Source organism: Phoxinus phoxinus (assembly GCF_949152265.1).
Source record: "Phoxinus phoxinus genome assembly, chromosome: 7".
NCBI classification, from domain to species: domain Eukaryota; kingdom Metazoa; phylum Chordata; class Actinopteri; order Cypriniformes; family Leuciscidae; genus Phoxinus; species Phoxinus phoxinus.
The window spans coordinates 3,356,238-3,370,977 of NC_136882.1; the positions used below are offsets into that span (position 1 = coordinate 3,356,238).

Sequence of the window (14,740 nt, forward strand, 5' to 3'; positions counted from 1 at the left end):
AATAATCGTTTTCTGTGATAAAAACGGGGGTTTCGTGTAAATGACAGGCCAAACCGCTGGGAAATATCTGCGTCTTCCCTTCGTGTAAACGGGGCCTGAGTTCTTTTTTTTTATTCTTTTTTTTTTTTTGCAATGGTATATTTTCTATATAATATATTTATGTAATAAATATATCACAAAAACTGTGGAAGCAAAACAAAGCAAAAAATATCTTTGCTGGTGTAACCGGTTGAATGGTCCTAATATATGTGTATTATTAGACCGTATGCCCTCTCCCGATCTGCATACTTCTCAAATTGGAAGATACACCCACTCGTGTCAAGCCTTGCTCCATGAAATTGAGGGCACTTGCTCTTCTTCTGGACTGAGGCCCATCAGGTTACATGCTTGTTTTTCTTTATATGTGTGCAGGTATGGAGCATCAGCTATAACTCATGGCTCACATTAATGTTACTGGTGTGGTCGTGTGTGATCTGGATGTTGAAGGATCGGCGGCGGTTCGCTATGCTCAGTGCTCCATTTCTTGCTGTCTATGGGACATTGCTGCTAGTGGTTACATTCATCAGTCAACTCCATCTTAAGCATATTGACATTTTCCCTACTTTACCGAAGGTTGTGTTGATTGACTTTGATGTCTATGGTTATCCAGTGCCCTGTGTGCATCTTGCTGCAAAGGTATGTGAACCGAAATTTTGTGATAGAGCTTAAAGGATTAGTTCACCTCAAAATGAAAATTTCCTGATAATTTACTCATCCCAAAGCCATCCAAGATGTTCATGTCTTTCTTTCTTCAGTGGAAAAGAAATACATTCTTTTGAGGAAAACATTACAAGATTTTTCTCCTCACAATGGACTTCAATCGCAACCAACATTTTCAAAGGACTTTGAAGTGCTTCAAACGGCTCAAATCATTTTTATTTTTCGCTAGATAAGATCCTATTCCTCAGCTGGGATCGTGCAGAGCCGCTTGAAGCACTTCAAAGCTCTTTGAAACTGCATTGATTTGGACTTCAACATGTTGGTTGCGATTGAAGTCCATTGTGTGGAGAAAAATCCTGAAATGTTTTCCTCAAACTTAATTTCTTTTCCACTGTATATATCCCTGTCAGACCTACCTAAAAATCATAAAGCACTGTTTACAGCACTGTCAACATTGAACCCTGATATATTGAAGGGCACCGCTAAATGGGACATGTTTATGTGGAGATTGTTTTCAGTTCACTTAAAATAAAATTAGTTATATTATTTAAAGTAAATAAAAAAAGAGAGATTGCTTTTTAATTATACTGTAATGCTGAATGCCTATAATTAATTCAATATTTAAAATACATAGGCTACTGTCTTTATGTTGTTTCTACATAAACAATATTAAATGTGTAATTATTACAACATAAAAATATTAGATTTTATTCATCGTGATTCTTTTTTTTATTTTTATTTTTTTATTGATTGACAGAACACATTTTTATAAGATGTGTTATAGAAATGTGTAACGTCCCATATCTGTTTTAAAATCTAATGATTTCTTTGCAGGTTTCTTTTACGTTTAGTTTCTGGATTTTACTAAGACAACGGCTGAAGGAAAAAAAAGAGGAGCGACAGAGCACGGATGATTTAATGGAAGTCAAAGTTCAAACATGTATGGATATCTTTTTGATCTTTTGATTACTTATTTTTTTGTTCACAGATTCTGTGCATGATATACAGCATGTGGTTGTTCTGCATTGTCTGATTAGGGCTAGGGGAAGTCACTATAGATTTATAGATATAGCCCAAATAATGAGCAAAATAAATAAGCACAAAAAAACATTATTTGGGCTGCAACTGTGAAGATGATTGAAGGCCACAAAACAAAGGCAGTATGGATGCAGATGCTAAAACTTAAACGTATATCAGGCTTCTGATCTCCCTTGCCTGATTTAATTTTCATGTGAGTTTCCATTAATTAATTAATACTGCATATGGACTAGGTGTGCATTACATGATTTTAATGCACAAAGTGGAGTGATTTATACAATACAGATTATTTCAAAGCAGCTTCACAGTAATGCAAACTGCTGTAAAGAAGAGCTACAGAAGACACTTCAATGTTGATTAAATTCAGTTCAATAACAGTATCAATGTTGCAAAATCCGTCGATTATGAAGCTGAAGAGCAGTTGACAGAAATGGAGATAAAACCCTTCGGAGAAACAGTTCTCAGTTTCTTTTCTGGCCAAATGAACAAACAGTGTGATTTAATCCAGGCTGTCAGATTGTGGATTGATATGATTCAGAAATTTTCATCCAGCTCCTTCTGCTTGAAGATTGATATGCCATTTCCTATATTTAGTGGGAATAGTAGAAGCTGGCCATAGGGGTCTGTGCAGATTGCTTCTTAATACCAGGTGTAAACAGAAGCTTAGACTTTAGTTACAGTTTTTTTTTTTCAATTACTTCAATTTCAAGGGATAGGATAGAAAATGCTGCTGTTTCTATAAATGACAGTAGATTATTATGTCTTTAAGTCTAAAGTTTGTAATTGAATATAACATGGTGAACATTTAAATATATTTTGGCTACCCTATTTTGCTTTCCTGAAGGTTTAGTCTCATCTAGGTCCTTAATGCTTGTTTGAACATATAACATCTCACTTGCAAAATAACTACTGTGTAAATGTGTGTATATTTCGATTACAGCTGACAACAGTCAAAGCTCTCAAATGATGACTGTGTTGGGAGGATCGGTAAAAGGCCTTCTGGTGAAGTACTGGATCTTCTGCTGCTGCTTCATGTTCTTCTTTGTCAGTTTCTCAGACAAAGTGGCAGTCTACAAAATTCTCTACATCTGCTTATTCCTTTTCGGTGTGGTTCTGTACGAGGTGAGTTAACCATGTGACAACCTTTTCAAAACCAAAGATTTCTGATCCATTTATTAGCCAACCTGCAGAACCTACATTAAAATTGGCTTGTTTTTCTCTAACAATTTAAAATAACTGTCCTTAATTCAGAAACTCAATAATGTAATGTTCAGAAACTGAGTTAATTCAGAAACTCAATGTAATGTTCACCAATTTCATACATATACAGTATGTAGGGTCATGAAATTGGGTCAGATCGTTGCTTAAGATTGACTCAGAGGTCTATGTTTTTAACTGGTTGAATATTTTGCCCCCAGAGATGCGCTTTGTCTGAGTATAAACACAAATATTAAAACAGATATAACATGCGGCAAAATGAGTTTACATTTTAAGTTGCATTTTTTATGTGATCTAGTTGAACATAATTTGAAACTGCTACAGCAGAGTGAAGATGCACACAATACTAGTTATTTTAATACTAACATAGCCTACTCCGTATACAGTGATCACGTCTCAGACGGGTGTCAATTTCTTCTTGAAATAACGATGAATGCTATGTTTTTATGAAATATAGTACTTAAAAAATGTGTATTATGCTTTGGAATGTAAGTTTTCCAAAATAAAAATACTAAGAACAGTACCATAGTAAAAAAAAAAAAAACGTAATTACTCGCACCACTGACTGGAAATTATGTAACAGTTAGACATTTTATTGATTCATAGTTAACTAGCTTTTTATTCATATTTTGCTGCTCTGGTGTTTTTTCCTTGCTTTTAAAGGTTCCTTAAATTATTCATAGCACATTAATTTGTTCTAAGGGGCCGTTTACACAACTCCGTTTCAATTAAATTATTTAGAGTATTATTTAGAGTATTATTTAGAGTATTATTTAGAGTATTCTAAATGAGCGGCCGGCAGGAGGTTTGTCATTTGCATAAAACACGCCCAAACCATCTAATCTCCATATAAGGGTTTTACGCTCAACCTTTCCTTTACAGCCTGTTGTCACTCTCGTCAGACGAATATAAACTCAATAAATACCTTTTATACAGACTACAGATTCCAGACTTCATACACGTAAATCAGCTTTATTCAGAGAAACCTTGCAGCTCAAGCTATAACGCAGCTTTTCTTATTAAATATATTCAAGATGAAATTAAATTGTATTATTTATACATTTTCTTAAATAATTTTAATAAAAATTATATAATTTAACATAATATAGTCATGTTAAGATGGTATATAACTTCTTTACAAGATTATAAGGCCACACAGAAAGTGGTTTTTGTGTACGTTTAATTGACCCTTCGCAGGGAGTTTGATTGACAGGCGATCTGACCAATCATAATCCACCATCCGCCAAATCTGCCATTTTTGTCCGACAAAGCAGACAGGATTAACGTTGGAGGATTTGAACTTGAGAAGCGGAGTGTACTGACGCCGTTCCGCGGTTAAAACAACATTCCTCCTGATGTTCATTCATGTTTATTTGATGCTATAAATGAACTAGAAGGAAGAGATGATCGGTTCACGAGCAGCATTAACTGAGGCGACACAGCGATCTGACACACACATTAAAGAGACACAAAACGGTATTTATTGTTTAAATTTCGTTAAAAAATTACCAAATTTAAAAGGTGAGACTTTGTTTAATATCAAAGGTAACCTGCTCTGTCCTGTCTGTCAGTGCGTTGTCAGTCTGCTCTCTGTTCTGAGATGTATATTTCACTGCGTAAGAACATGGTGTGACGTGTGTGAGAGCGGCGTAGCGTGTAGCACATAGCAACAGTATTTGTCAGGGCTTTTCAGTCCGATTGAGCCGTCGATCTGATTACTAAGGGATTATTTGGTTGCATGTAAACGTAGCCGCTGTCGTAACGGTGTCTACTAGCAGGAGTTGACCTAGCCATTCTAGTGAGGAAAGTCATCTTCAAATTGGACTGGAATTAAAAAAAAATCTGTAATGGAACGCCCACATCATTTCCAGATGCATAAAATAATAATAATAACTTTATTTTTATATAGCGCCTTTAAAGCAGCTTCTCAAGGCGCTTTACATAATAGAACAGACAAATTAAAATACAACACACACACACACAAAAAATGAAATAAAAGCTAACCTAAAAAAATGCGTTTTTAAATGAGTTTTAAAATTACTTAGAGTCTTTGCATCATGATATTTGGAGGGAGTGCATTCCAGAGCCTAGGAGCATATGATGAGAAAGCCCTGTCCCCTACAGTACGCAACCGAGTCTGTGGGACTGCCAATAGACCAGCTTGTGAAGAGCGTAAGTGACGCTCAGGTGTGTATATGTGAGCATAAGGATTTTAAAATCGACTCGGAACCTGACCGGGAGCCAGTGCAGAGACTTTAAAATCGGTGTAATATGCTCATTTCTCCCGATTCCAGTCAAGATCCTAGCAGCAGAATTTTGAACACATTGAAGTTTGTTAAGTGTGGTTTTAGGAACCCCAGCAAGAAGTGCATTGCAATGGTCAATGCGGGAAAAAACAAAGGAATTAATAAGCCTTTCAGTCACCGAGAGGGATAACAGAGCGGAGTCTAGCAATATTTCTCAGATGAAAAAAGGAGTTCTTAACAATGTACCGCACATGAGAGTCAAAGGTCAAACTAGAATCAAATATCACTCCTAAGTCTTTTAATTTAGTTTGTGCCTCCAAATCAGACCCATCAATGTTTAAAATTAGTGAGCCAGCTTTACGAAGCTCACAAGAGGTGCCAATGAGCAAAACCTTATCACTATTGAGACACAAATTTTGTTGGGACATCCATGTTTTTATCTCAGAAATAATAAGAGTCAAAATAGGAACATCCAATAATAAAATAAAGTGCCTAGACTTAAATTTTTTGCTCTCTCGTTGAATTTGATTTCACTTGGAAACATGTCACATTACCTAAATAAAATGGGTTGTAAATTCTGTTTAACTAGAATATTGATGAAACTGTTTTGTCCAGGTACATTATCAAGTATGGAGAAGTCAACTGAAGTATTTCTGGGCGGTTGTGGTTGGATACTCAATTCTAGTTTTGATCCTGATCTACATATACCAGTTTAAAAGTGTCTGTATCCTGTTCCAAAAGATCTTCGGCATAACAGAGGAAAGGCAAGTACTGCCATTGAAGATAATTTCTTAGGCATTTTTGGAGGCATTTTTGCCAGAAGGCCCTGTTAATGTTCATAAACGAGTTTGCTGATAGCATGTACATATGATTATGTGACGGCTTTTACACATGAAATCTGTGTGTTCACTCTGTCAGGTTACGAGACCTTGGGTTAGAACAGTTTGACACCGTTGAACTATTTGCACGAATCTTACGGCCAGCTTTCTTCCTTCTGGCCTGCATTCTCCAGCTGCATTATTTCAACTGTGACTTCCTCTCTTTAACCGATCTTCAGACAGTTTCAACAAAGAACAGAACAAACAGGTGTGTCAAAATATGCAAACACACATTGCAGCTTTGTCTTTTGGACTCAATAAAATGATTGTGAGAGAAATCAAAACCATCAGAATACAAAGCCCCCTGCATACTCCATAGCTTCCACTGAAACTTTTCTTTACATTTTATCTTTATTTTCCTACGTCAGTGAGTTACATCAGCAGTGAACTGAATAATCTTTCTCTTATGCTCACTTATATAGTTAAATAATAAATAATTGTATAATTTTCCAATTAAAACAAGATGAATTTACTTGAGAAGTAACATTGCAGATCTATTAATATCTTGAGATATGATTTCAGAGAAGAAGATCTGAAGGAAACACTGAAGGGGATTTTTGATATGTGAGTATTTCACTTCTTGCAACGGATTTAAATTGTTTTCTTTTTTTGCATCATTAAATACATTTCCCATAATTAATTGAACGAAATCAACACAATAAATTGACAGCTCTAATATATTATTTGTTTTCCTTAATCATAATTGCATCCTTTCAGCCCAGGTGATTTTGTGCATTTATTCATTTTCTTGATCCTGAAGTTATTCCTCATCTCCCCGCTCTAAAGCACCTTCATCTTTTGTGCGTTATAAGAACTCCTGTAATTAACTGACTTTTTCTTTTCTTTTTTATTTACTGCAGGATAAGGAAAAACACTGAGAAACTGATGAAATGGTGAGTGAGGTTTAGCTTTGCTGGGCTTCAAGTGAGAATTTAGGCCTAGTATGATATTAGACTTCATAGCCTATTCAAAAAGATAATGAATTTCAAACCTGAACCAAACGGTCATTAAATAAGAAAACTAAATAATTGTGTGGATGATTTGCTTTGTGTAACCCGACATCAGACATTAGGCCGAAGTATTTTTTGCCTGCACATTCACTGTCCTCGCGGCTGCTGCAACTTGCGCTCTCTCCATCTAGGCCTACTCTATAAAACAAAAAGGGGACAGAAAGGTCGTATTGTCTTTGTGCATATAGATTAATTAGATACATTAATAGAAACAATAAAACATTCAATTCACACTTGAGCTATAGCCTACCTAGGAATAGGTTGTGGAGACCCTATGAGGTTTTCACTGCCGCCAGCACTCCTGTCTTTTCCCAGGATGTATTTATGGAACTCTGCACAATTCATCACCAAATTCATTTTTACATTGATTTTCGCTGCGGACCAGGTTAAATGAGCACTTGTTTCTCACATCGGTCCAGACACCTTTCATAATTGAAAACACCCGTTCTGAGTATGCATTGCTCATGGGATGCTCAAAATGAAAGACAGTAGCTTGGCATAGTGTGGGAACGCAGACCTGTTCTGAGTGCTTGGGCCCAAAGCTCGCCTACAGGGTGCCTGTGCATCTCCAGATGAGGCAATATCTCTTTCAGAATACAGCTCTCATTGTAGAGCTCATCCAGGTCAAGCTCGTCCTCCATCTGAAGGGCGGATACAGCTGCGGTTAATTGCTAGTAGCTGATTTCTTGCTTTTCCTTGAGATTGAAACACTGGATGTTGAACAGGTGCCCCGTTTCGGAGAAGTTGAACCATTTCTTAAGGTATTGCTCCGCGGCATCATAGAAACTCGTGAATTCTCTCTTGAGCCTGTCAACTCTAAGATTAACGGAGAAGAGGAGGACAGTCAACTTTTGCTCCGAAAAAAGCATCTTCTTTGCGCTGCTGTGTGTGTGACCTTGCATGCGGTTTAATATTTTCGAGTCAATTGATTTCACCAACCAATCATATGAGAGGAACGCAGCTCTAACTAACTATCAGAAGCAGAGCAGGGTGTGCCCTGGCAACACAGTAGGCTTGTTCGCTGCACAGATCGATCGGTTTATGACATCAAAGCACCGCGAGAGCAATTCAAAAGCTTAAGGAGACGTCTACTTTTTATTCGCTCTCGCAGTACTCTTTGATGTCATTCACCGATCGGTCTGCGCAGTGCCGGTTCAAGTCAAACAAGCCTAGTGTGATTGAGATCCATACGTCACGTTAGCGTAGTCGGTGAAAGCATGAAGCGCAAGTTCATGAAGCCTGGCGCAGCCGACCCAGCAGAAGATAATAAGTGACGCAACAATTGAGTCTTCCCGGCAGAACTTACGCTAAAGCTTTCATTTCTTTGAGGGTGGAAACTCACTTGGCAGAACAGCTGAAATGGTTGAATGATTTTATCTCAATAGTCTCCACATCTGTTTGCAGTGCATTGCTGGCACGTTTTACTGCATTGTGTATAATGTGAGCTGGGCAGTTTGCGGGGAGGAACTTGCTGTTGATTTTTTTAAGATTTTGGTAAATGGAGTGCATTTACCGCCGCATTGTCAGCCTAGTATGCCGAGATGTTATGGATGCTGAGTTTGTGTTCCTTCAATATATTCAGTAAGGTGTCAGTGATCGCATCTCGGCGGCCTGTTCAAAGAAATCAAGAACTCGTTTCTGGATGCCCTGCTGAGGAGTCCAGAATCTCACAGAGATCGGGAATGTTTTCACATTGTCTTTATTAGAGGCATCTGTTGCAATGGAAAATAAAATGTCTTTTGACTCAAGGCTCTGGGGAGAAGTCAGATGCGAGGGGTGCCAGGACGTTTGTGACCAGTGCTTCAGCTTTTGTGCGACCGCAGCTGACGACTTTAGCTATAGCCGAATCAGAGTACAGTTTTGGTGTTAACTTCATCGCACAGTCAAGGGATCTGTATGATTGTTGGTGGGCCACACCGTGGAACATGGAGGTCAGCTCAGCAGCAGGGCCGGATTCATCTGATATTGATTCTTCTTACCCTTTTTGGTCCCACTTTATATTAAGTGGCTTTAAGTACTATGTACTTACCGTAAAACTTCAAATAATAGCCCGGGCTTTTATTTTCCCAAATCGTCGAACTGCACCGGCTTGTATTGGAGACAGGCGTCTATATGAGACAGGCCTTTAATTTAGTGTTGAGACTTCACCCTGCGCTGCAATATACATTTAGCTTTACATTCATTTACAGAAATCAGCTGGTTGAATGAAAATTGCTGCTGCTATCGGATTTTCAGATGATATTCTCAATTCAGTTAACGGACGCTCTGAGGTAAAGTGAATTCAGACTGTAGTGTAGACTAAGCAACGATTGTATTTAATTGTACAGTACAATCATAACATAGACATGATCTTAATTCCATAATGTCCTTAAACATAACAATATTGCTGGCCATAAACTGACAAAGTGCGCGTCCGATAACTCGAGTTGTCATAAACGCCGCACGCGCGCGCTTCTCGTCCGGTGTGCGAACGCGAGTTGTCACAGACGCGGCGCTTCTCGTCCGGTGTGTGATAAAGTTGTCATAGATGCGGCGCTTCTCATCCGGTGTGCGATACATAGACGCGACGCGGCACGGCGCTTCTCATCCGGTGTGCGATAGCCTACATAGACGCGGCGCGGCGCATCTCGTCCGGTGTGCGATACATAGACGCGGCGCGGCGCTTCTCATCCGGTGTGCGATAGCCTACATAGACGCGGCGCGGCGCATCTCGTCCGGTGTGCGATACATAGACGCGGAGCGGCGCTTCTCGTCCGGTGTGCGATACATAGACGCGGCGCGGCGCATCTCGTCCGGTGTGCGATACATAGACGCGGAGCGGCGCTTCTCGTCCGGTGTGCGATACATAGACGCGGAGCGGCGCTTCTCGTCCGGTGTGCGATACATAGACGCGGAGCGGCGCATCTCGTCCGGTGTGCGATACATAGACGCGGCGCGGCGCATCTCGTCCGGTGTGCGATACCTCCTGCCTTGCTTGCGCTAACAGCTCCCGCCCAAATGCGCAGGGCTCTCTTGCGTGCCCAATCTACACCATATAACTGGCTTAAACAGACGATCTGACGGGTTTTAGAAGATTAAATACAACCCGAAACAAAAAAAAGACCCGGCCTCTATTTGAGACCGGCCTTTATTATCCAAACCTGTAGCCACACCAGGCGTGTAAAAGAGACAGGCGTCTATTTGGGACTCGGCTATTATTTGAAGTTTTACGGTACATTGAAATTAATAATTTGAAACAATGGACTTATTGTGTACATACATGTTTTTACATTGTACTTATATTTTGAAAATACCTGCATGTAATTACAACTGTAATGAACTGATGTAATTACATTTGTAATTACACTGTTGACCCTTCCCTTACACCTTAACCCACCCTTAAACTTAACCATACCAGCACACCTGTCCCTAACCTTACCCGTATCACACCGCAGTAGCAGCAACAGTGTTTTACAATACAACATGAACACAATAAGTACATTGTACTTATTTGTCTATGTAAGTACATAGTACTTAAAACCACTTAATATAAAGTGGGACCCACTTTTTTAATACGTTTATCAGTGGTTGCATTTAAGAAAGACACAGCTGGCTGTGGAACAAATCGAAATTTGCAGCCCTTTAAATTATGACCATTATGAAAAAGACTTTCGATAAATGCTTTTGATTTTTTTTAGAAATAGAAGTACAGCTGGAAGTGACAAAATAAAAGAGAGACAGGTGTACTTGTTTTAAAGGTGCAGTGTGTGATTTTTAGTGTGAACGGTTCATTAAGTAAACACACTGAAAACATAGTTATGGATCTTATTTTGCATTTCTGTCAATAGATCCTCAGAAATAATACACATTGCACCTTTAAACTTGAATAAATTGTAAAGAATCTGAATATACATTGATTTTCTGTAGGATTGCATTTCAGTATTATTTTTGTCCATGTGCTGAGTGTGACGTGTAAACTGACTACAGATCACAGAAATGCCGTTTGGTAGTATCTCCCCCTTTACTCTTAGTGTTGAATAAGATGCTTTGTTGCAATTTTTTATTTTTTTTCACTGTTCTGTCCATAATTTATTGCTGTTTTAAAACATGTTGACCCAGGTGCACTTTTCCATATAACAACAGTAAAAGGGGTTAGAAAACACCAGATGGCGGAGTTCCCCAATAAAGCAAGCAACTGCATGTAATTCATCTGCATTGTTTGAAGATCGCAACACATCTCACCGGGGAGGTATACATGATTCTGTCTTTCTCCCTTAAAGGCTGAAGGAAGGGCAGCTCAGAGGAAAAGGTGGTGATCAAATAAATATTTCGTCTTCCTCCTTGGAAAAAATAGAAGTAGAAGATGATGGTAAGTACAATTCCTACCCGGACAATTTGGTTTAAAATGCAACACACAAGTAATCCATACAACACGTTCTGTGTGAGAAAGCTATTATTTAACAACACTCAAAAATAATGTGTTCAATTAGTTTATTTCCTGAAATAAATTGAGGAAACCTTTGTAGAGAGTATAACAGTCCATTCAAACAAATTATGTTTTTCGAAACTAATTGAATTAATCTTGTGTAGCAGACCAAAATTGTGTAAAACCAAAATAGCCTTTATTTAAAAAAAAAAAAAAAAAAAAAATACTTAACTTTACTGGAGATCGCAGGAGAGTAAATAGTAGAAGCACCCGAAAACTGTAAACTACACTAAATGCAAACTAAAACCCACCAGGAGTAACTAAAACACAGGGCTTTATGCTGCCTTCACATGCTATTGGAAATATAGTAAATACAAGTTTCCTAGGTAAAAATTGGACATAAACGCCCTCTCAAGGCGTATTTCCACTGAGAAGCTCTGGGATAATTGTGATACTCAAGTTCCTGAGTTGGGGGGGGCCATGAACTTTAAGACAGAAAAAAATCATGTAATGCAATAAATTGAAATAAGCAGAATGTGTGCATGTTTTGTAGTGGACGCAGTGAACCGGTGGTTGGTGGTGGTGGACAGGGTGCACGAGTTGATCCTGCGTGCTGTTCTGTTGTTATGGAGAGGTCAGGAGGTGTGCTGGAGAATACTGGAGCTCCACAGCTTCAAACTAGTCTCGACAGGCATCATCTGGGTTTGTGTGCAGGAGGTAAGACATAAACCAGTGTACATCCTACACAAACCTTACATTTAAATTAATTGTACATCCGGTCAAGCTCAACTAGCACCTGCACACTGTTACTTACACTCTTACATGCTATTTGTATTTCAGGTATCGCTGATGAACTTTTTGTTTTTGGTGTTTTGGACATTTGCTCTGCCATATCCAAGACTGCGGCCTTTGGCCTTCAATGTGTCTTCTGTTTGGGCCTGTGTGATGGTTGTGTGTAAAATGATGTACCAGCTAAAAAGTATCAAACCATCTGAATATTCTTCAAACTGCACTGCTGTAAGTATTATTTATGTAACTGCTGACTCGGAAACATAATTTTACTGTTATATTACTAATGCATCAGCAATTACTAATGCATCAGCAATTCTTACACACACATAAAAACACACACACACACACACACACACACACACACACACACACACAAGCCTGGGAAAACCCAGACCACTTCCGGCAAATTTAGATTTGCTCTGCAAGTGGGTCTGGCAAAGAGCCCATTGAAACCCATTTCCAATCCGTCGAAATCGCGGCACCAATCAGAAACGTTGGGGCGGGCTTTACACGCTGACGACAGAGCAGAGACGGTGACGCAGATTTTGTACATTACAAAGATGGATGCCGCCATGGAACATCACAACATCACTCGTTCGAATCAGCTATCGCGTCTGTTTCAAGCGATTTAAAATGGTCATTTTCGTTAACACAAACAGAGAATTGCTGAGAGTCTCGAGATGTTTCTCCGTCGCTCTGCATACGTCATGTCATTCATCGCTCTGATTGGTTTTAGATCTATCCGACGTCCGTTGGTGACGCCCCTGTGGAAATGAATTGTCTATGGAGCTTTGCCAGACCCTAACTCAGTTACAACTGAGAGTGGTCTGGGTTTTCCCAGGCTACACACACACAGTTTTTTACCACAGTTTCATGATGAATCGAAACACAGAATTTTTTTTTTAAATAAATGTTTAATTTCGGCTTTACACTCATACATATGTTAACCACATAAACGTGTGCATGCCAGTGAGGTTTGTTTGACGCACACACAAGCTTCCGTGGTTAACATATGTGTGTCGATTATTGTGATTACATAATTTACATTTTTGGGCAAACTATCCCTTTAACTCCTTGCAAGTGAAGAAATGTTACTACTGTAGTGTAAAGTATATCAAAAAAGAAAATAGTTATTATGAAATATTCACTGTGTTCTGTGTTTCTGCACCGAACCACAGTTCAGAGTATCAGGCCTTCTTGGAGGTCCACCTGGAGACGCCATAGTTCTGCAGGGCGACTTCAACGAGTGCGTTGTTTCCCCCAGTAAAGGAGTTCAAGCACCTCGGGGTCTCGTTCATGAGTGAGGCTAGGTCAGAGCATGAGATTGACAGGTGGATAGGTGCGGTGGCAGCAGTAATGCGGTCATATACTGGACTGTCGTGGTGAAGAAAGAGCTAGGCCTGAAGGCAAAGCTTTCGATTTACCAATCGATATGTTCCAAACCTCACCTATGGTCCCGAGCTCTGGGTAGTGACCGAAGGAATGAGATTATGGGTCCAAAATTAGTTTTCTCTGCAGGGTTTCTCTGACCCTGAGAGACATCCTTGAGAGACTCAGAGAAGAGCCACTCCACCGCCAGATGAGGTGGTTCGGGATCTCTCAGTGGAGGTGTTCTGGGCATGTCCAGCTGGGAAGAGACCCCAGGGCAGACCTAGAACATAATGGAGGGATTGCTTTGGGATCCTCCAGGATGAGCTGGATGAAGTGGCCAGGGAAAAGGTCATATGGGCATCCTTAGACTGCTGCCACCGTGACCCAGTCCAGGAGAAGTGGTGGATCATGTGAATTAAATATTTTTTTTTTTATTTAACAATACAGTATTACATTATAAATTTTTCTCTGTCTTAGAAAAATATGATAATAAAATAATAATAATATAAAAATATAATAATTGTGTGATATGGACTCCATCACAACAACAAAAAAGGTTTGAGTCCTTTAAAAGTCCAGGTACAAGTCAATGCAAATACTTTTTTATTTAGCTAAACATTGGTCAATGGAGAGAGGTTGGAACTCAGTGTTGCCCTTAAAGTGCATTAGATTGATGCATTTAATATGTGTCAAGAACCCACACACAAACGGGTAGATCCAATAGCAGTATTTAATGGGTAACCCGTAAATCATAAATCCAGTCCAGGCAAGGGTCAAAAACCATACAAGCAATCCAAAACAAGAAACAAGACGAGAAACAGACCTCAGGAAGTGTGGTCACATTCTACAAGGACTCCGTGACAAACACTGAAACAAGCAGGAATATATACACACATATACTGACAAGGTGACGGGAGACAGCTGAGTGCAATGAATCAATGAGTGACAGAACAGGATGATGGGAAATGTAGTTGAGAGTGAATGACACCGTGGGGGAAGAGGACCTCTAGTGGTTACCCAGGGAAACACAAACCAGACACTGTGACAATATGTACAACATTTTCATTTGGGAGAGAATGCCCA

At 39.3% G+C, this 14,740-nt stretch overlaps 1 protein-coding gene across 1 annotated transcript in view; it reads left to right on the plus strand.

The window, feature by feature from the left end:
- Nucleotides 1-14,740, plus strand: part of LOC307002128 (piezo-type mechanosensitive ion channel component 2) — a 93,296-nt gene that overhangs the window by 18,065 nt on the left and 60,491 nt on the right. Inside the window, exons 10-19 of the mRNA XM_079619421.1 lie at nucleotides 412-675; nucleotides 1,534-1,639; nucleotides 2,678-2,859; nucleotides 5,817-5,965; nucleotides 6,120-6,287; nucleotides 6,602-6,643; nucleotides 6,940-6,972; nucleotides 11,349-11,437; nucleotides 12,048-12,211; nucleotides 12,335-12,511. Of these exons, the coding sequence (XP_079475547.1) occupies nucleotides 412-675; nucleotides 1,534-1,639; nucleotides 2,678-2,859; nucleotides 5,817-5,965; nucleotides 6,120-6,287; nucleotides 6,602-6,643; nucleotides 6,940-6,972; nucleotides 11,349-11,437; nucleotides 12,048-12,211; nucleotides 12,335-12,511 (1,374 nt within the window). The remainder of the gene's footprint in view (nucleotides 1-411; nucleotides 676-1,533; nucleotides 1,640-2,677; nucleotides 2,860-5,816; nucleotides 5,966-6,119; nucleotides 6,288-6,601; nucleotides 6,644-6,939; nucleotides 6,973-11,348; nucleotides 11,438-12,047; nucleotides 12,212-12,334; nucleotides 12,512-14,740) is intronic.